Source organism: Odontomachus brunneus, unplaced genomic scaffold (genome assembly GCF_010583005.1).
Source record: "Odontomachus brunneus isolate Ranch 3 - 2012 unplaced genomic scaffold, Obru_v1 Obru_scaffold_051, whole genome shotgun sequence".
NCBI lineage: Eukaryota > Metazoa > Arthropoda > Insecta > Hymenoptera > Formicidae > Odontomachus > Odontomachus brunneus.
The window spans coordinates 1,297,878-1,321,395 of NW_022639501.1; the positions used below are offsets into that span (position 1 = coordinate 1,297,878).

The following is a 23,518-nucleotide window of genomic DNA, read 5'->3' on the forward strand; positions in this document are numbered from 1 at the left end:
TATATATTATATATTATATATTATATATTATATATTATATATTATATATTATATATATATATATTATATATATATATATATATATTATATATATATATATATATATATATATATATTAGCAAATCTTTTAGCTATCACAGCTAAATAACTTTGCTATGAAAGCAAGAAAATTTGCTCCTGCAGTTAATATTTTTAGTTGTCCATATATTAGCAAATCTTTTTTTTCCGTGCGCGATTGTACCGATAGAATCGGTCGCCGTAATAAGTCTGCCTGATCCAACAGCGATATTATTGAAGCTAATGAGTTGTGTCTTCACAACTCAAGTATTAACTGCAGTAACATTACCATTGAATCGAGGAGATTGAATTAAATTAAAAAATCTGTATTATCGACAGCGCTCTAATTGGTGTGAACCCCCCATTGGCTTTAAACAACATTATTTATCGAAGCTAATGCATCATACAGTGTTTTCATAACTCAAGTATCAGTTTCAATGATGCTGCTATTGACTCAAGGAAATTGAATTAAATTTTAAATTAGAAAATCTCTTGTATCTATAGAATTGATTGGCGGCGCAATAATTGGAGTCTTTTTTATTCAACGGTAATATTGATAAAGCTAATACATCATACATTGTTTTCATAATTCGACTATTAGCTTTAACGAAATTGTTATTGAATCAACAAGATTGAACTAAAATTCAAATTTAAAAATCTATATTATCGACAGCGCCCTGATTGGGGTAAACTTTGACTCTCAACAATAATATTACTAAAGCTAATACATCATATATTGTTTTCACAACTCATATATTAGTTTGAATAATATTACTATTAAATCAAGAAGATTGAATTAAAATTGAAATCAATCTTCTTAATTTAATGGCAATATTACATTGAATGAAAATTTAATTCAATCCTCTTAATTCAATAACAGTGTATCATTGAAACTAATATTTGAGTTATTAAAACAAAGTATGACGTATTAGTTTCATTACACGGAGAGAATATCGTAGTTTTTTTCGTATAATGTTTTTTATATATTCCTTTTCATTTTATATATATATATATATATATATATATATATATATATATATATATATATCTTTTAATTTTACTATATTTCTACTAGCACGGAAATAGACTGTAGTAAGGTCCATTCTGCTAAAGAACACAATAAATTTCATCAGCAGCATGGCAAATTTTTTAATTTAATTTTTTAATAGCACATTTCAGTTCCTGAAATATATGAATAACACGTACGAAATGAAAGGACGATCAATTACTGCAGAATGCCGATCTATTCTTCGGCTACCAAATTCCATAGTAATTTTCATCACAAGATTCTCTCTCCGTGTAATATCGCTATTAAATCGAGAAGATTTACATCAATTATGACGCTGTTGGCGATTCTGTTTATGCAACAGCATTTTTGCAGTCGTATCATGTCGCACGGTAACACAACGTGAAAAGCTGTTCAAGCTGAAATTGTTCAAGGCGCCGTTATGTCGATAACGTCCTTGCGAACGAGTAGTCGCAGATATACTCAGGAACTGCGGCACAATTGGCCGGACTTAATTAAGCCGGCCGATGATTCCAATTAGGCCGCGATTACTCGGAATTCACGCGGATTCTCACACGTCCTCTTCCGTCAATTGCATCATTTTCGCGGAAGTATCGCCCCGGGAAAATAATAGCCCCGGGCGCCGTCGTAGGTAATGGCGGCGATATCCTTTCGCAATAAATTACGCTCGAGGCGTAAGACGCTGCAATAGGCGAATCACAGGCGTTCCCCGGCCGATGTCGATGCCGAAGACGATAAGCGGCGCGGTGAAGTTCGAAAAGGGTTCCGATCGATTTTAAAGCGCCGTTCATGCACGACAGCGAATTTTCGTTGCGTTTGCGCCGGCAGCTCCGCGAGCGAGCCCTCTTTAATATCCGCCGCGGGAATGCCGGCGAATCGTCGTGCGCGAATTAGACGCCGCGTGTATTGCGCGCAATTAGGAGGCGGGAGGCAGTTCGAAAGAGATATTCCCGGAGAAATATGTTTGAAGATGTAACATTTTCCGCGTAGAATCGCCCGTTCGCAGAGCGGCGTAATGGCCCGAACATTTACCGAGCGCACGAAGTTGCCGTTGTATTTTTTAATCACACCCATTGCGCCTGCATATTCGTGCGTTACGGCCGTTAATTATTCGACGAAACAGCGGAAATGTATCGAACATTACTTTTTCAACATATGTTTGCGATTTCGCGTTTTTCACGCAGCAAACGTCGCTGATATCTGAGTAACGCTTGAGATATCGTTGCAGTTTCGTTGGACAATTAACAGCAACGAATACACGAATACAGGTCGGCACAATACGCGCGTGATCAAAAATTCCTACTATTGTGTCAGCTTGTGTCAGTTACCAAAAAAAAATTGGTGTCATTAAGTATTAACTCGTTGATTGCCGCGCTGACTTTCACCGATTGTTTCAGTGCTCAAATCAAATTTTCATCGCCAAACATGCGGTGAATAAGTGCAATTTGCGATGCATATGCTCGTTAGCTCGTTTCATTCGTTTTCTATCGGTTGTACATTTAATTTCTCATACGTACTTGATTACGTTTTGACCATATATAAATTACGTAAATTAATGTGGCGCGGCAAAATTAGCCGCTGACCACTGGCGTGATAAAGTAATCATTAAGTCGATCTGTGTTGAATCAGTGGCGGAAAGATTGCAACTTGAAAATGCAACCGGTATTTAATAAGGAAATTATATAAAGAAGAAAAGAAAGCAAGAAATAAGTTCTTCTATTGAGTACGTATCTGTCGTGAGAAGAAGTAAAAGATTTCTGAGAAAATTTTCGCTGAGAAAAAGTTAAAGATGTCGCCGCCTTTCTGCCACTAACTATATAAGCGATGGTATCATTTAAGACTCGTCTGACGTTAATACACGGAGTAAGCTTAGCGTAAAAGTTGAAGTGAGAAATAAAAATAATTTATTTCGCTCATCTTTCTCGCACTAACTTCCTTACATCAAAAGTATTTCTCTTAACCTTTAGACCGCCGGAAAGCCTAAATACAGGCGCGAGCCATGATCGAAATCACATATGATATATCTATATATATACAACTTTAGGTGACTTTCTTCGAGGATTCGAACACTTCAAATCCCGGCAGTCTAAAGGAACCTAGAATATGAATGTAAGCGAAATAAATGATCCTTATTTCTTAGGCTTTGTCCACGATACGCGGAGTAAGCCGTAAACCGTAAGAATTGACCAATCATAGCCGATTATTCTTGTACACGGAGAAAAATAATTTGCTAGCCCAGCAAATTTTCTGCTGGTCTAGCAAAATCTTTTCGTTATTATATGAACAGCAAAAAGATTTGCTAAGAGTACTAATCACTATTTGCTGGATATAATTTGCTGAATCTACAAATTATTTTGCTATAAGAACTATGATGGATTTAAACAGTTGCAGTTTTGCTCCAATAGCAAGTAAATTTGCTAAGGATACATTATTTTGTATCAATAACAAATTAACGTGATTCTTAGGATAAATATGTCAACAATTTTTTTCTATCCTGGCAACGAAACTACTTCTGTTCTGATAACGAATAATTTGTAAAATTAGTTACGTCAACTGAATTTTTTTGATGTCACTACGAATATACAGTAGCAACGATGATTTTGTTAAAAGAGCAAAATTATTTTTCTCCGTGTAAAAATCATAATGGATTTATATAAGCAGTTGCACTTTTGCTCCGACAGCAAATAAATTTGCTAAGGATATATTATTTTGCATCAATAACAAATTAACGTGATTCTTAGGATAAATATGTCAACAATTTTTTTCTATCCTGGCAACGAAACTACTTCTGTTCTGATAACGAATAATTTGTAAAATTAGTTACGTCAACTGAATTTTTTTGATGTCACTACGAATATACAGTAGCAACGATGATTTTGTTAAAAGAGCAAAATTATTTTTCTCCGTGTAAAAATCATAATGGATTTATATAAGCAGTTGCACTTTTGCTCCGACAGCAAATAAATTTGCTAAGGATATATTATTTTGCATCAATAACAAATTAACGTGATTCTTAGGATAAATATGTCAACAATTTTTTTCTATCCTGGCAACGAAACTACTTCTGTTCTGATAACGAATAATTTGTAAAATTAGTTACGTCAACTGAATTTTTTTGATGTCACTACGAATATGCAGTAGCAACGATGATTTTGTTAAAAGAGCAAAATTATTTTTCTCCGTGTAATAATGGCTTACTCCGCATATTGTAGACGAAGCCTTACCGCAACTCTTACGCCAAGCTTACTCCGCGTGTCGTAGACACGCCTTTGAAAGAAAAAAGAATCAATTTGTTTCGTCACTATCGAGATTCGGAGTTTTAGATTTGCGCATCTCTTTCGTGATAGGAAATAGACATGCAAATCGGACGATAACGCTTCATCACGAGTGAAAAGACGACAGAGGCGATAAAATCCGCGTCGAACGAAAGTGGCGGCGTCTGCGAGGCGCCGCGCGCGAACAGTTATGGGATAAACTGGGACAGAAATGACAAAAGTGCGCGGCAGCGCCCGCCAAAGTTTAGCGCCAACATCCTGTCGTATGTGACTTCTTTAAATACTCGACGTTATCTCACGAGGAAACATATAAAACGTCTCATGGAGGGTCGCGACATGAGGTGGTGTAGAACGCGCCCGATGCATCTATTATATTGATTCTTCGTGAATCAATATAATATCGACCGTGAGAAAATTAACACATCGCGAACCGGAGACGCGAATCGACGTCTTGAATTTTTGAGAACTGGAAACGCGTGGGGGAGCGAGACACGACACATCTGCAAAATCTGTTGCATACCTTTTCACACACGACATAACATTTCAGCGAATACCATATTAAAAACATTATTGTGCTGCACTCATTAATTCTATACGTTTCAATTTCGAATAAAATTATCTGCGCGGTTCACACAATGCGTTAACACCGAGGCGGCGAAAAGAAAAGCACGTGTTGTCCTAGTTCTTCTTTATCCTGAGAAAATGGTATTCGTATAATTGCACAATGAAATATAATCGCGGCGAATAAAATTATTTAGCGAAATCGTAGCGAATAAATTTATGTTTCTATTCTGAGAGAAAAAATATCTAAAAGATAAGAAAGATTTATTCGGTGCTAATGACACACATTTACTTGTACTACACGGAAAAAAAGGTTTGGTTGAATTAATCAAATATTTGATCGAATATGAACGATCCAGAAATTCCGATTGAAGTAACCCGAATTCTATTTAAGTTAAGAAGATTTTTGGTTGACTGACCAAACATGTCTGTTAAATAGTCAGACATGATTCATTATTCGACCAAAAATCTTGTTAACTTAAATAGAATTCGGATTACTTTAATCGGAATTTCTGGATCGTTCATATTCGACAAGATATTTGGTTAATTCAACCAAACCTTTTTTTCCGTATGATATACATATTTTTACACTGAAAAAATTTTCCTTAAATGAGGAAATATACTCTCTTAGAGTGAATCAGTGAATAGTCACTGATATCAGTTATAAGTATAGCACTGAACAGTTTTAGTGCTGTACTTATATCTGTAAATCAATGTATATTTATTATTTTTAATGATGTTTCACTAATTCACTTTAAGAGAGTACATTTTTCTGAAACCAATATTCATGAAAGCAATTGTTTATTTCACATTCGAGTGAAAGTACTTAGATTTGAGTAGATACGTTATTGAGTAGATACGCACCGAATAAATATCCTCTATTTTTTAGGTATTGTTTCGCTCAGTGTAATAGCTGCTGTCAGAATTTTCATGATGATGACTTTATATACGCGCATATCGCGATTATTGCACCCTTTTATTAGAATAATAAAAGAACTTTGCCCATTTTCACAAGGATTTCTGAGCCATCCGCGTCAAATCATCAATCGTATATAATATTGTAGATATAAATAATAATGGTAGTATTTAAGAAAAAATAGTTTTAGATTCTCAAACCCACCGAACGTAGTTCTGATCTCTTAATGATATAAATTTATTCGTTCGGTAGTTTATCATTAGAGCTGCCCATACGTTTGTTATTTATTTTTACACGATTATTTTCGCGCCTTTAACCAATGATTTTTCCTAAAGATTTCTTTTTGCATCTAAGGCATCTCCTCGTGGTGACGGCGGTAAGAAAGAAATGTTGAAGGAAAAGATTCCATTAAAGAATATTATTGCACATGACACAGAGAGAACGATTTGATTGAATCAAATAAACGCTTCTTTGGAATAGTCCAAACGAATTTTTCGATTCATCAAACAAAATTTTGTTTGAAGCAACAAAAATATTTATTTGCGGCTTAGTTCCAAAGAAATATTTTTGTTGTGTCAACCAAATAATTCGTTTGGACTATTCCAAAGAAACATTTATTTGAATCAATAAATCGTTCTCTCTGTGTAAGAATGGTGCTCGTATTGTAGGCTGTTGTGCTCATATTATATCAATAATTTGGTACCTAGGATATGCTAAATACCTTTTTAATGATATATATAGAATGGTTTGTTGAATCAAATAAATGTTTCTTTGGAATAATATCCATATAAATTTTTTTTTTAATTTTAATATTTATTTTAATTTAAATATTTATAATAATTTATAATATTAATAATTTATAATATTTAATTTTTATTTAATTTTTAATATTTATAATAATTTATAATATTAATAATTTATAATGTTTAATTTTGAAATATTAATTTTTTTACTATAAAAAAACTGAAAATTTAATAATATTCCATTAAGATATTTGCAATTTTGTTAACTTTTATTCAATTTCTATATGGTAGTTCACACGATAACGACAAGTTTACGGAAACTTTCTACCTAAAATTCAGCTTGAATCACTGCTTAATTGAATCACTGAGAGTCATTACTGCAACATGACGATTTTTCAAAGAAAAACGAAATATATTTTAACTGCATGTACCATACACTTATATTGAATATTTGATCATCAAAATTATATTTTTCTTCTCTTTACATATATAAATACATATAAGTCAAAATAACACTTTCGCACATTCATTCAGTTGTCATAAAAAATTGTAAAAGAACAAGCACGATTTTCAGGCAATCCGACCCTCCAATCCCCTTAAGGATCTGAAACTATTTTTTCTTAAATACTGCCATTATTATCTACAAAATTATATATGATTGACGACTGGACGGCCCAAAATGGTCGAAGTTCTTCGGCTATTGCCGGGAATAACTGCTATTTCCAATAAGAGAGATTGAGCATTTTTTTCCCGCTCAGTTTACGGACGACCCGAAGTGGCGTTCGTGCGACCGCGCAAATTCGCACGTGTAATTCCATTTGCGCGCATGCAACGGCCGGGCGCGTTGTTAAATTCTCACATTGCGCCGCGAAGAGTCGCGGTCCCGACGTTACCGATCGTATCGTATCGGGTCCAGAAACGGAGTTTCGTAATCCCGCGAGAGGTGAAATCTGGCGTGAAAAGACTCACCGAGGCTGTCGGGCTGGAAATGATGATAGCTCGCGTGATGCGACGTGTGATGACTTAAAGACACATTGCGCATAGACGTTGAAGTCTCCTGATGCTGCAATCGCTGCCTCGCCACGGCGATGCCGACCGGTATGCCACCGGCTCCTGCGTTGGACACCACTATTCCTGAAACGATTGGGGAAATCGTGCGTGAACACGATGAGAGTGCACAGGATCGACTCGCTGTCGGAGTCCTTTCAGTGTAATTGCCGCACGGTGTAATTGAAATTATATCACTCACATATCGGAAGTGATATATGAGATCCGAACAAACCTTTTTACAAAAAAAAGGGTAAAAAAAACGCCAAATTCACGCGTTTGCCTGCACAAGTGGAATTATACAAAAATTAATGTTTCTATAAAAAAAATATTATATCACTCACATATCAGAGGTATGTGAAATACCACCGAGGTGGCGGGGTTTTCTCGAAATGACGCGCTTTCACACGCGAACCTGCTACGTATATACAGAAAAATCAGGAATTCAATTAAAAATTTGGATTTAACAAAATAAAAATCTGAATATCTCACTTGAGGGACAAGTTTCAAATAACGACTATTAATACGGTTCTGAACTTCATGAGCTACTTCATACTAGTTCATGAACTTAGTGCGAAAGTGTGCTGATGCTTGATTAACGTGGTGCGTGAATTTGGAACGATTTTAGTGTATTGAGTTAAGAGGAATATTTATTATGGGGGGTCAGATGGAGGAAATTATGTAGGAATGAGCGTATAGAGTATAAGCGAAGGTGAAACAAGGCGTTAGATAGAAAAGCACGATTCAGGCGGAAAAAGTACATATGTAATAGAGATTATGGCGTCATAAGGTAGTTAGGGTAATGTAGGTAATGCAGGCAAGCTTAAATCAGTATGGTAATGCAGAGGAAATTACCGATAGAGAAAATGTATAATAAGTGATAATAGAAGATAAAAGTATACAAGGAATGGAAGAAGAAGAGGATACAAGAGATGAAGAGGAAAAGTTTGGATGGGATAAGGATGCAAAATAAAGGTAAACGGAAGAAGGATAACGCAGGAACTGCTGGAACAGGTGCTGTGCAAATAAGAAGGATGAAGTGCAAAGAACAAGAGGAAAGTTGTAGGATATGGGAAACTCCATCTTAGCGATGCAAGCTGAAGAAAGATATCGATACGGTCCCTTAGTGTCCGTTATATATTCTCTTGTTTTAATCAAAGAGGACCATTTAATTGGGAATTGTCGCGAGAATCAAGGCGAGCGCGATCGATTTATCATCGTTTGCGCGAGCTTTCGCGCTTTTCCTTCCAGGACTTGGCACGTTTGGCGGCAGGGGTCTGCGTTGCCAGAGGTCTTCGTTGCCAGAGACACGCGAGACGCGCCGATCCTCGTGAAATATGTACAGATAGAGATCACTTGGGCGCGCATCGACGGCATCGATACCTGAAACTGTACCGACCTCAATCCCCCGCAGGATTGTAAGCAGGCAGTTCCTAGGTGCGTTTCTAGACGCGCTCATTCGGGACTTTCCTCGCGGCTGTTTTCTCTCGCCGAAGTGGATGCCTTTCGCGCTTCTCACGCGTGTCTCTGCGCAACTCCGACACGCGTCCGTTTAAATCACCGTCTCTCCCGACCTGTTCCCCCCTCCCCCCTCCGCGTACTCCTAGTTTCATCGCCGCGAATCATCGCAGACGACAGCGTTTCCTGTCTGTTTTTCTCGCTTTTTATCAACGAGAGACGCGGTGCACGTGTATCCCGCCGATGCACCCCGAAACGCGTTCATTTAAATCACCGTCCCTCCCGATCTCGTGCCCCTGCCTGCCTCTCCCTGCCGCGTCCTCTCCTTTCTTTCTTCCTTTCTTTTCTCGTCGACCGCCGCCGCCGCCGCCGCCGCCGCCGCGTCTCTGTTCCCCGTGTCCTGAACGGTGCGGCGCGTTATGCTCGAATGACGTAACATGTGTGTGCCAACGCGCACGCCACCGGGGCCACGGGAGAACTGTGTGCCAGAGGCGCGCGGATGTGTCAGGACCGGAGAGAGAGAGGGTCGAGACTCTTTCGAACCACGCCTTGTGTTTACGTCGCCATGCGTGCCACGCACCTCCTACTTTAACGAAACTGCTCCGTTCTCTCTCTCTCTCTCTCTCTCTCCCCCTCTTTACCCCGCGCGTCCCGTCTCCTGCCTCGTTTCTTTGCTCTTTTCCTCTCGCCGTCTCGCTCGGAATCAACCGACCGACCGGTCGACTCTCGGTTCTCTTTCTCTCTTTCTCGTTCTCTTTGGTCCCTGGGTCTCCTCTGACTTCATCAGTCCGTCCGTCTTCTCTTCCTCCCCGCGCTCGTCCATATCGCGGTTATATGCACTTTTCTTCCCTACCTTCGCGCTTCTCCTCCTGCCTACCCCTTTTGGTGCGCCTATCGACGAAGAAAGCGTCGCGCCGCCTTCGTATTAGGCGATTCCTCGTGTGGTTGGTCTGAGGAGAGACGCGATTATGCTGATTGCGACGGTATTACGTTTATCGCGGCTCGAGATCTTCGCTCTCGCCATCTTCACGAAGTACCGGCAAACGTCCGTCCGTCCGTCCGTCCGTCCGTGTGCGCGTCAAGAGGACGCAATTATCTCGATTTTGAAGATATCGTTTGTATCGCGAGCGAGATCTCCGCGTCGCGCCGTCATCGCTGCTGCTGTCGCCGTCGCCGTCGTCGTTGTCGTCGTCATCGTCATCATCGTCGATCGTGCTATTGGACGAACCATTCGCGATTCCTCGCGTAATTGTTGAGAGGAGAGCGCGTAATCGCGCCGATACCGGCGATACTTTTATCCTCGGCTCGAGATCTCAGGCTCGCGCGCGCGAGCGCTCGTTATAAATAACTCCTACTTCGCTCTCTCGAGGATCCAGCGGGATATATCTCGCTCGCGAGATCCGTATCCCGCGAACACGACACCTTGTCGCGCATTACGTAAGGGGGAATTTCGTACAATTTTTAGCGCGCACATCTGCCGTTGAGATTACCGGTCCGTTGGATTCATGCGCGACACTCGCGCCGGAGCATCGTGCTAATGGAGCTCGTGTCGGAGCTCGAGCCGGAGTGTCGCGTGAAACATGCGCGAGGAAAGTATGCGGCGAATTCGGTAATCGGGATACATCTCGATATCTCACGCGAGCGCTCCCTTGTATCAATTAATTCGGACTGAGGCGGACGTTGAACCGCCTCGCCGACGTGACGTGAACGTGCCGCGGGACGAAGATGCTGCTGTATCGATAAAATTGGCCAACAGCAGCGTAATCGCAGCGAATCTTCTCGATTCAACAGCAATGCCACTGAAACTGTTAGGTTGACTGCAAAATGACTGTTAGGTTGCAAAAGATTTGTCATTCTTTTATCAAATTCTCGAAAGAAGTTTAGGTATCAAAAGAAACTTAGAAAAGCGCGCATACACACACGGAAAAATATTCTGTTCGGTTGTTAAGAAACGCAATTACTGACTTTACTTCTTTTGAGTAATGTGGCTATTTTCCACAAAAAATATTTTTTCGACAATAGTCTTGAAATGTATTTGTCGCAGATTTGAGAAAAGCTCATTTTCAAGTACTCAAAAGAAGAATTCACGCTATTTACAAGAATACTGTTAGAGTTTATCGAATAAAGAACTTGGTTCGATTTTATACAGCAAGTAAACTGAGTTTTTTAAATTTAATATTCCTGATTAAAATACTGAATTTATTAAAATCTACATCGTATTTTGAATAAGTTTGACGCTTATGATGACTTGAATGTAATATTGAATATATTTTTCTGTACGTAGAAATATTAAAAGGAAAATAGAATCATGTTTCATTAAATGTTTAAAAAATAGTTAAAATGTTTAAAAATGTTTAAAAAACATAAAATATAAGAATTAAAAATAGTTAAAAAATATAACAATAGTTAAAATGTTTAAAAATGTTTTAAAAAATCGAGTCTCAATGTTGTTGATTTTACTCGCAAAAATTTTACTCGCAAATCGATCCCGTTCAAAAAGATTAATAATTCCATATTGAATTTAATAAAAAAAATTTAACAAAGTAATTCGATAATTCCGTTTTCTATTTTATTTGACAAACACGACCAACCTTTTGCATTAATTGAGTCCTTTAATCAACGTATAATGCGTTAGTTTCAGTAATATTGCTACTGAATAAGAAAGAGATTCACTCCAACTATACAGCGTTGTGGATCAATTATATTGATCTTCCGCTTTGTTATGGCTGCCGCTGTAAAAGCCAGCCAGTTCTATTGACACAACAGCATTTTCTTTTCCGTACACATCCCGATGGTCGTGCGAGTAATCGTCGCCTCGTTCGTTCCGCGCGATAACCGGGAATCGACTTACCGTTCTCGGACTTGGGTGGAACGGGCTCGATCTTGACGGAGGTGGTGGTGGCGTGAAGGGACGTGGAAACCTCCGCGACTTGACAGGGAACCGAGGCTAAGGGTTCCCTCTTCACCAGGCTAGCACCGCTATTGTTAGCACCAGCACCGTCCTGCCCGTTCCAGGACGACGCGACAGGTAGCGTCCTGCTGCACCCCACGTCCGAGTGCACTATCTTTGTCTTCCCTACAATCAGTCGTTTCCCACTTGTGCGACATGTATCGTTAGCCCGTGTGCGGTACGTCGCGAATCATCCGCGAAGTATTTCGCGCGCAGAGGGACGACGTGTGCGACAGAGTGCGGAGGAGCCTTCAGAATTCGCAGACCTCGTTTCTCGGATTTTCAATGTTTCGAGCTCTAGAAGATCTTAGTAACACTGGCTAAGGACCGGGAGTTCCAAAAGCCAATTACTGGTGGACTCTAGAAGAAGATTTGGGCATCCCGTAGAGAAAGGACTCCGGATCGGATGATTCCGACATCCGTAGCGTCGTACGCTATCCGAGAAACAATGTCCCGAGGCCGAGGATTAGCGTGGTCCTCGGATTCTCTCGGGATCTGGAAGGTTCTCTAGAGATCGCGGAATCGAAAATCCGAGTGAAATTCCGAAAATCGAGGCTCGTCATCGCGAGTTGTACGGAGATCATAGAGGCGTACGCGACCGTTCGTCTCGCCGAATTCGGTAACGCGGAGGAAACGGACGTCGTACCGTTGCTGTTCCTGCAAAGACACGACGTCCTCGTCGATTTGTTCTCCAGCTTCACCGGTTGGCCTTGGCTGGGAAGGAAAGCCTCCCGCTTCTTCGTCGCGGCCTGAACGGCCTGACTGCAGACTTGGTTGTTGCCGCCGCCGTGCACCATCATGCTGCTGCTCGAGATGCTGCTGGTCAGGCCCGTAGGGCCATTGACGGTGACGGTACATCCCGCCGACGCCGTCGTCCCCGTCGGCGACTGGTACTCCTGCAGGAGAACGCCGGTGGTGGGCACGACGCCGTTGGTCGAGTTGGGCGAGGAGAAGCTGTTGATGGTGAGCGTCGGCGCGCTGCCGGTCACCAGGGACAGCTGGGGCGAGAACGCGTTTTGGTGGAGGCCACCTTGCCAAATGAAACAGACACACAAAGGTCACGCGAGATTCTAGAACCCGCGTTGTTCGACAACCCGGCCGCACGTGTTCCGCTCGCGAACCATTCAGAGAGCGGCGAGAGAGAGATAGTTCTCTTTCTCTCTTCTCTTTTCTCTCTCGTTCGCTTCGGTTCATTAAGCCAATGTAATTACTTCTACTTTTGTGTTTACACCTATGCTTTCCTCTTTTTGCACATGTTCCAACTCTGATATCCTACATATCTTATTTTACTGGAGAACACACTGTAACTCAAAGGGATAATTGAACCCCAAGATGTGTTTGGTATTAAAAATCATTTTCGATAAACTCTACTCTTCTCTCCAGAGAGGAAAAGAGAGAAACAGATAGAGACACAAAGAAAGGGCAAAAGAGAATCACTCACCATGATGCAGATGGTGGAGCCCGGTGAGATTGAGGGTGTGCTGTGTGTGCTGCGTGTGCTGTGTATGCTGCGCGTGATGCAGGCTACCCACGTTCACACCGACACCCTGCAGACTCAAGGCCTGTTGGCCCGCGGGCGCCAGGTTCGCCAAATTTTTCGCCAGCAGCTCCAGCTGCGCCACGGGCACCGGGCTGTAGGGCGATCCCGGCGGCGGCGTGGGAGCGCCCCAGGTGTAGCCACCCACCCCCACCCCCACCGCCGCGGAAAACACGCTCTCTGAAACTGGAGAATCCGCCGATTAATCGACCCGCCCTTCCGCGGACGTCCGCGGCCGGACGAACGGATGGACGGACAAACGAACGAACGAACGAACGAACGAACGTAGGATCGTCCGTCCGTTCGTATTTCGTTCGTTCCGCCGCGTAAAGTGGGAAATATCGTGCAACGCTATCGCGACGAGGGAATATCGAGTGGAATACTCCGAGTCTGCTCGATAACTCGTCGGTTATCCGAAACGCTTGACCCTCGGTACAACGTTCCTCTTTTAACGTGTACGGTGTAGGGTGAAACGCCCAATTATTGACACCCAATCATTGATCCCCCCCCTAGTCATTAGTACATTCACAAAAGCCCAGCTCCTCTTGCGATCAATGACAATTGCGCACGGCTTTAATTATCAAGTTCTCTTTTGGGGTCGTAGAACGCAGGCGAGAAGTTTAACTACAATGCTGGTCACAAGACAAACCAGGTTTTCTTCTGCAGTGCCCATGACTAAGGGAATGCCAGTGATTAGATGTTTTACCGTACACATAGTAGGGGTTTTTCTTGCGACCAATGCACGGTTGTGCATGGTTTTAATTATCAACTTCTCTTTTGGAGACATAAAGTGCAGGCGAGAAGTTTAACCGCAATGCTCGTTACAAGACAAACCAGGTTTCCTTCTGGAGTGTCCATGACTAAGGGGATGTCAATGATTAAGATGTTTTACTCTACACATTACATGTTTTACCCTACACGTAGCAAGTTTTTCTTACGATCAATAGCGGTTAATTACAGTTTTAGTAATGAGATTCTCTTTTGGAATTATAGGATGCAGGGGAGAAGTTTAGAATAACAATGTTGGTTACAAGACAGATTTTTTCTCGAGTGTCCGTGACTATGAGAATGTAAATGATTGGACGTTTTATCTTACACGTAGTAGTAGGTTTTTTCGCGACCAATGACGATTGATCATAGTTTTAGTTGGGAGATTCTCCTTTGGAATCACAAAGTGCAGAAGTGAAGGTTAATCGCAAGCGCTGGTCACAAGACAAATCAGGTTTTTCTCTGGCGTGTCCGTGACTGAGGGGATATCAATGATTAGACGTTTTACCCTACACGTGGCGTGCGCGTGCGATATTTCCGCGATGCGAGTGCGCCTTGCAGTTTCGGAAAAAGTCGAGCGCGATTAGATAGCTCGGAGATAGCCGGGTTCACAAGCGCGCGGTTTCCGTGTAACGAGACGGAGATATATCTCGCGTCTGATTATCGACGAAGATGGAGAGTCTGGACCGTGCTTTATCATCGCGCCGAACGGGTAGTTCTTTCGCGAGAGCGGTACGCTATTTTGCGGAAGAATTGAACGCCGCAGGTAGCACATTGATGTCTGCGGAATGCATTTCGCAAGGAAAACACGCGATTCTCGCGGTGGAGAGAAACGGAGACAAAAAGAGAAAGAAAGAGAAAAATAGAGAGAGAGAGAGAGAAAAAGAGAGATGTATATATAGAGCGCGTCTATCAGCGTGCACGACCGCGCAATACATATATCTTCGGCAGCGCTGCGCGTCACTGCTTGGACTATTGATTTTATCTAAATGTGGATACGTATCTACCTATGCAAATTAATGTGCGTGAAAAATACCCCGCGGATGTATTTGCGACGCGCGCGGATACGCCGGCGTCTCTTTCTAACGTATCACGTCTCCTCTTTAAAACGGACCTTAAGGTCTCACGGGATTTCGCGTTTATATATGTTCGATCGAGTGGTCGACTTGCACTCACCTGTACGTTCTGCGCCACGTGCAGCGAGGCATGGAAAAAAAAGAGAGAGAACATGGAGAGACAACATGGATAATTAGAGGTCACGGGAGATCGAACTTTTGGGCGCGCGGGAAAAATCGGCCCAGGGTGTGCGCGATCCCTCTCGTCGAAGACGAGCGTACTTTCTCCGGCTCACTACCAATTAGCGCACATCCTCTATGGCGTTTTTACGTCGCGCGACGCGAACCCTTTCACGTCCGCGCGATCCCCACCCCGCCGGCCGGTCGGCCCACAATGGAGCAATTATGCAATTAAAGCGGCGAGAACTCGGAGGACTCAGCGGAGTTGAAGAAAAACGCGCCCGCGCCCAAATAGAATTCCCGCGTGCGGCCGCGTGTCCAGTCGCGCACAGCTCGTCTCACCTCCGTCCCTAACAACCTCATTGTCCGAGGTGTAACCCAAAACGCGGCTCCGTGAGGCGGAGATGGTAGTGGTGATGTGGACGGAGAACAGATTCGAGGAGGAAAAAACGGAGGAAAAAGAAGCAGAAGGAGGAGGAGGCGAGGAATACGTCGGAGGGTCGATACCTCTTCCTCCTCGTCCACCTTCTCCTTCTCGTCCTTCCTCATCGAAGTCTTGTCGAAAATCGAATCTCTATCCTCACCGTCGAGGTTTCAATTATCCGAGTGAGCCGAGTCGAAATTTCGGCTCGGCATTAATTCTGCAAATCCCGTATTTGAAGGTCCAACGAGGAGGATCTCGAGATTTAATACTGTGTGTTGTGGCATATAAAAGAAATAACAATAGCCGTGTTAAATCTCGAGATTCTCCAATGGAGATTGTTATTTCTTTCATGCCACAAATGGCCGCTTTCGCTGTCATCTTTAACGCATAGACTTCAGAATTATTTAATATTCACTTTTTTTCATAAAAATTAATTATATTTTCCAGCAGTGTGTTAAGGGAATAAACTGTTAGTAGAATTCATCTTGCTGAAATGCATGGTAAAATTTTCAGCGATATATTTTAGTGTCTAATATATAAATAGCGCATATGAAACGGAAGGATCATAAATCAAGGCAGAATGTCGATATATTGCTCTGCCGGTTATAAAAAAAATTCTACATTAATTTCCACTGTAAAAATTTTTCTCCTCGCGTGCACTTAGATATAACTTTAGCTTCGGTGTATCAGTCGCGTTATTTGACCGCAAGTGGAATATACGCGACCAGAGTCAACACTAAACAATGAATATGGAAATAATAGTAAGATTAATGCATAAACAAAAAGTGTTCTCTTTCATAAACTATCTATCATCGTTTCTTATTAGCTTCGGAAATTTCCGTTAACTCTTTGAAGCATATATTTTTCCTTACATACGAATTTCTTGAAACTCTGTATATAGGAGTTTTTGGGGTCGCTGATTTCGAATATGGAGTCAAATTTTGAAAATTTTCAAAATTCAAAATAGCGGACCCGACATGAAAATGTAAAAATGATCCCGGTCACTGAAAATCGGGTATTCAGGGGTTTTTGGGGTCGCTGATCACGAAAATAAAGTCAGATTTTAAAAATTTTCAAAATTCAAAATGGCGGACCCAAAATAACGGACCGAAAACATAAAAAGTGACTTGATTTGCACGACATTAGGTATTCGGGTTTTTTCAATCAATCGTTTCATCAATCATCAATGCGTTTACCAATAGTGTGTTCGGCTGAACGAGTTTAGAGATATTTATTAAAAAAATATATATATTTATTAATATTTATTAATATTATATATTATTATTTATTAATATTTATTTATTTATATTTATTTAAAAAAATAAAAAATAGAAAAATAGAAAAACAAAAAAGGTGGAACTAGAAACTCGCTACGTCCTTGTCGTTAGTTCTGTGTAATGCTAAAAGCGAGATTTCTATTTTCCACCGTATTTGACTGCAACTTAAAATTTTGTAATTGTCAACATATTCGTAATCAGCTATCCAAAAAACTTTCTAACATAAAGTTATATACAAATCAAGTCACTTTTTTACCTCCAATTCGAATTCTGCGATCTCAAAGACCCCTGAGACTCTATTATCTAACAAATAAAATATTATTACCTAACAAATAACATAATTTTAATGATTGTTATATAGTGATTCATGTACTAGGAACTTAAATGTGTGATTGAAGTCATATTGGCTTATTGAAAAATGCGTAAAAATCATAAAAAACCGAATAGAGAAAGGTGCCATATGGCATTATGCCGCAAAGGGTTAACAAGCGGTGATTCAAAACGAAAAGTAAAAGATAAGCAATAATATTATGCATCAATGGAGATTTAAATTCGGATTCGGCGCAACAGCGACAACCCTTTAACAAAGTAAACAGACGACTAGTTGGTGGATTCGAAGTGGGACTTGCGGGATGTTTTGAGAGCGTCGATTGTTGTGATCTCCCGGGATAATATGTGCGTCACTGATCGACGGCAGCTGGTATTTGGCGGGAGGGGGGAAGGGGGTTACTTTGTCTTTCCTACTTATTGTTTTGGGATTCTCGCGCGTCGCGTACTTTCTCTGTGACCGAGTCATTACGTGTCGAGCCGACGAACGACGCGCATATCGCGACGCGGAATATGCGTATGTTCAGTGCGTTACAGTTATAATACTCGTCGGATGACTGGAATATTTCGTCGGCTCTTGGAATATTTAGTCGGGCTATCGTCGACATCGCGTTCACTCACGAGGCTTTCTCCGATCGCATCATATCTACACCGAGAAGAGAATGTCTAGTATTTCTAACTATGATCACACACGAAGAAATAATTGCTATAAATTGTGCGGCCGAGAAAACTATTTTTTCATTAAATCCTTAATGTTAACGATAATAATAATCCTGTATGCATGTTACTGCTACATTTGGCTACAGAAAATATGATTTGGGCAAAACGCAATATATTATATAATTTTCTCGTTAGATTGATCATTTTTTTCTTTTGGTGTACGCGAGTATCAGTGCCGATATCAGTGATTATCCAGAAGCAGGAAAAGCAGGATTACAAGGAAGCAGGATGCTGAAGAGGGAAAGGAGGATATCGGGACGCGGACAGCGACATATATCGTACATTTCCAGGCATGTCGAATCGTTTGTTGTACGGGATGTTTCGGATTTTAACGAGCGTTTAACGATCTCATCAGGCATAAGATACCCGAGTCGAGCGTCAGGTCGATATATATTTATAGTCCGTTATTATTTAATAGATAATCTTAGCCTTATATATGAGTTATTCTCTTTGATTATTCGTTAGTCCTTATTTTACAAAAGAAACATCGATCGGAACAGTCGATTAACGGTCCATAAATATGCATGACTTTGTAATTAATTATGCTCTCAATCGCACACACAAGTATAAAGATTGTAATTAATTTACAACTATGAATATCGGCCTCAGTATCTAATATACGTTTCGCAAGTGCTGATGTATGCATCTAATAATGGACCTTGAACCGCAAATCCCATCTCGAATCTGCCTCATATCGCGAACGCCTTCTTTTTTTTGCTACTGCGCGGCATTGTTATTATCATATCATTTTATTTCCTTGCATTAAATATTTAATCTTTGTTTGCACAACTCGTATTCTCTATCTGCAGTTAAATAAATTACATAATTAACATGTTGCGTATTAAAATAGAAAATCAAGATTAAACGCAGATAGAATATTGAGATAATTGAATACTAAACAATTACGAAATAAGTGCTTCTCTAAACCTTGACTTGGAGGAAATGGCAATAAATTTAAATAATCTAATAAATTACAGTCTATTTTGTCCTTGCAGCGTCAAGGTAGGACAATAACTTGTACGATGTTATATCTTGCGATTCTCTATTGGTTCCCCAAGTTCGATGGAATTTTTGTAGAGTTAATGTATTAAATTGGTACAAAATATTTGTCATTTTTCTATACTCGTTTGAGTACTCACATGAAAATAAGAAATCTTAAATGTTCAAAAAAAAGAAAAGGAATACCGAATAGATGTTGTTAACGTTATCTGCAAGAATAATCCTTCAAAGTTTGATAATTTTGTTTCTTGATTTTATTTGACAAGCACGACAAACACTTTGCACCAACTTAACCTAGCGCGGAACTTAACCAAACTAAAATTTCGACCCAAGTTCCGTCCCGTTCGCGAAGATACTCGCGAAGGAAGCCACGACGACATCGAAATCTAACTTCCCCGCGCCGTCGAAGTTCGGCCGGATTTAATGCTCGGCTTAATCTCAGCTTAATGCCGCATTTCGCCGAATGTAATTCTTCACGGCGTGTTTACCGAACGTACGAGAAGGAATCGCGCGCACTTCTTGAGTGAATGCGAAATGTAAAACGCGGCGTTCAGAAGTGTCCGCAGAACGGTGGCCCGAAGGAAGCGAACGGGGAGGAAGTCGTTGCGAACTTACCCTTGTGAGTCGTCGCGTGATAAGCCCGCGCTGGCGCCGGTGGACCGGGGGTGGCGGGGGTGGCAGCGACGTAGCTGCCCCCGCCACCCCCCGGGAATAACGAGTACAGTCCGTAGCGGCTCGCACCTGTAACATCGTTAGGACATCGAGGAGTTAGTAATTAATGCGGCAAAATAATTGACGACACGCTACGAGATTACACCTCGTCGACACGCTCGACCCTTGACCGGATAAGTCTCGCGAAAGCGCGCGCAAACTCTCCCCCTCCCTTGCGGAAGCGGAAGATCTAAAATTGAAACTCTTTCGTTAGCATGCCGTATCGATTCGCTGACAACTGTACTGGCGGGCGCAATTTTCATCGCGCCTTCATTCGCACTTCCAGCGCTGCCTGTGTGTGTCCTTTTACGCCGAATCTGCCGCGATGTAGAGGAGAGCAGGACTATTTGGCCACCACGATAAGTCGGCAGAATCGATTGCTTCTACTCTCTTAAAGTGAATCAGTGAATAGTCACTGATATCAGTTATAATTATAGCACTGAGCAGTTTCAGTGCTATACTTGTAACTGCAAATCAGTGTATATTCACTGCTTTCAATGATGTTTCACTGATTCACTTTAAGAGAGTACCGTTCTTTAACAGATTTACAGAAGCCATTCGTTTAAATATCTTGCTTGCTTAATTTTGTTACTTGTTAGAAAATACTAAAGATAACCGGTTTTGCCAACTTACTCCGGTAGCCAACTAACCCTAATTGAGAAAAAAATCGCCGCGCCGTCTTTTTGCTTTTCGTGACAACTGCGACGTTTAAAAATACCGCGGTCGCGCGTTTATCATGATATTATTAACGTAACGATTTCTTATGAAGCTGCTGTTAATTTATAAGTCGGCTGGCTCGAGGGTTAAGGATGACTTTGGTCGCGCCAGGCGAGATGTTCCGAGTGACGCGCGCGCGTGAGACGCGTTTGTATTTCGAAAGCGGAGTGTTCAGCTTCGAAAAATCTCGCCGAGGGCGATACATCACGACGACGCGGTGTGCTCGCGCGCGCTTCATTGTAATTCGCAATGTTTTTTTGAGTGGACTTATATTTGCAAAATAAGCGACACGCATTTAGTCACGGTCAGACCGCGACGAAAAAACTCCGCATAACAATGAAATATGACCTGTCTGGTTTCACGCGGATGACAATATCGTATATATATACATATATATATATATATATATATATATATATATATATATAGCTGGACACAACAATGACTAATATTACACGCGGTGCACAGTCACACCACGATTATGCTAAACCAAGCGTGAATGACTCGATAAGCAAAGAAACAAATATTTGCTCCGTCTTGCGACTGATCAAACACCATAAAACGATGATCCGTCGACGCTCGGATTTTTTCGAGAAAATCGTGGAAAAAATGCGCCCGTATCGGAGATAAAAGAAAAAAAAAGAAAAAAAAATTGCTCCCTGCCGAAACCCGGGATTGAACCGGGGACATTTAGATCTTCAGTCTAACGCTCTCCCAACTGAGCTATTTCGGCACATGAGAAACTCGTCGGTGTAGCTCGGATTCCAAGTCGCGGACTGATAAAGCGTGATAAAGCGCACTATATGTCAAGCGTGAACGACCTCTGATCAATAGTGAATATTACATAACGTGTACCGGATGTACCGCGAAACTCGCTACCGTGAAAAGTTCAAAGGCGACTGTTCCACGGCGACGAGAACTTTGTCGGGCGTCGCACTCGGTGCCACCTTCGCGCAAATTGACTAAATTTCCAATATTAATACGTTCGCCACCGGCGTGTCGTACACGTGTGACAGCGACAATTGTTGCTCGTAAACAAATTAAGCTTGTTTCGCATCCGATCACTGCAAGTGCGTGATTCGGCTGAAACTCTTTTTCACACGTCTCTTGCCGCACAAATCGCGAAGCACTTTGTTTATTGAACGCGTCTAAACGCAGCAATTTAAGTTAATATAAATCATACACTTGTGCGTGTAAAATAACACACTTTGCAGTGATGTGTCCATTATTGTCTCCTCAATATCAACGTGGCGGCTCTGCTCTGATTATGCGTAAAATAACTTTTCGTTTAGTCATTGTTGACCATTAGATCGTTATATATCGACCACTGAGCACGACTACAAGAATTTTTTGTTTTGTTAATGGACGTTTTAACTGAAGAGGACGACTGAGTAAACGTAATAGACACGTCAACATTTTGTTGAAAGAATTTCCTAATAAATTGTGACGCTCAATTAACAGCAACTGGCTCTCACAGGTCGGACACCTATTTTATTTGTTATTCTTTTTCGAGTCAGACCTATATATCTCTTTCGTAAGCCTGACATCTATTACATGAAAAAGAAATACAGGCTGGCGGACAGTTTCTCAAGTGAACGCTGGTAGCGCGCGTGTTAAGTATCCCGATTACTCTGGGAAACGAATTAGGCCCTCGACAAATCAGGGTTCTCTCGAAATTAGACCGAGACGTGTCTCTATCGATCGCGACCTCTACGTCTCGCGACACCTTCGACGTGTGGCCGAACAGTTGTGTCGTCGTAGCTCGATCTCAATTTTAGTCGGGGAAAAATCCTCCTAGAATTTTCGATCGACCATACCGCGAAGGACGATCTATAATAACCGACGTGAGAACCCGGGATGGAATTCTATTTGTAGTTTCCATATGTGGCGCACAAGGAGACAGAAAGAAAGGGAGGGAAGGACAGAGGAAAAGAGAGAGGAAAGCACACATCGGGGTGAATTCTCCCCCCGAATCTCCTTCACGCTTCGCGTATCGGGGGAGAGAAAATGAACGTTCTCCGCGACGGTGATATCTCGGAGGAATATTTAGGATGTTCTCGAGCTCTCGAGTCCTCGAAGTCCGGTCCGGGCGGCCTCCGCGGATCGTTACGCCGGCGGGATAATAATAACGATTGATATAACGTAATGCGAACCTTGATTGTGAGCGGGCGCAGGCGTAGCGGCTAGGGACGGTATGCCCTGGGTCTGCTGATTGGGAACCTGATTGGGCTGCGCAGGTGCCAAAGGCCATAGGGTCGTCGTAGCGGCAGGGCCGGTCGTCTGCTGGGCCCGTGCCACCGTGTCCCCCACGGGACGATCCCCGGTCGCACTTTGGGCCACGGGAGGGACCAACATCGAACCACCCCCTCCCGAGGCTGCAATCAGAGTATCGAAAAAACACACGACATTAATCTCAATTTCAGGTTTGGCGCGCACGCGCGCGCGAGACACACGCGTCTCGCGTACGTCGCGGCGAGGACGGGATCTTAATCTCATTCGCGGATTCCTCTCGTCGACGGCGCGGACGAGATGGAGTTCTTCCCCGGGGAAATTTTCGCGGGGAAAATTGCGTCGCTCGTTCGCTCGCGACGTCACGGCATCTAACCTAACGCTAAATGCCGTGGCGATTGAAAGTCGAATTGAAATTCCATGCATCACAAAATCCGTCCGAATTTCAGCGGAAAATAAAGATGACTTCAGAAAAGCTCTTTCCCCTCCGTCTCTCTCTCTCTCTCTCTCTCTCTCTCTCTCTCTCTCTCTCTCTCTCTC

General features: G+C 41.9%; 1 protein-coding gene and 1 non-coding gene across 7 annotated transcripts in view; both read right to left on the reverse strand.

The window, feature by feature from the left end:
- The window catches only part of LOC116845305, an 86,835-nt gene that overhangs the window by 26,416 nt on the left and 36,901 nt on the right, over positions 1-23,518 (reverse strand). For 4 of the 6 annotated variants that reach the window (XM_032817823.1, XM_032817819.1, XM_032817822.1 and 1 more), the window contains exons 2-8: positions 22,903-23,124; positions 19,937-20,062; positions 15,516-15,524; positions 13,476-13,757; positions 12,681-13,064; positions 11,936-12,160; positions 7,549-7,713 (exon numbers count right to left, since the gene is read on the reverse strand). In XM_032817823.1, the coding sequence (XP_032673714.1) occupies positions 7,549-7,713; positions 11,936-12,160; positions 12,681-13,064; positions 13,476-13,757; positions 15,516-15,524; positions 19,937-20,062; positions 22,903-23,104 (1,393 nt within the window). In that variant the 5' untranslated portion in view covers positions 23,105-23,124. The remainder of the gene's footprint in view (positions 1-7,548; positions 7,714-11,935; positions 12,161-12,680; positions 13,065-13,475; positions 13,758-15,515; positions 15,525-19,936; positions 20,063-22,902; positions 23,125-23,518) is intronic. The other 2 variants (XM_032817821.1, XM_032817824.1) reach the window with 2 other exon arrangements.
- On the reverse strand, positions 21,410-21,482 carry Trnaf-gaa. Its single transcript has one exon. It is a non-coding gene; the product is annotated as a tRNA-Phe (tRNA).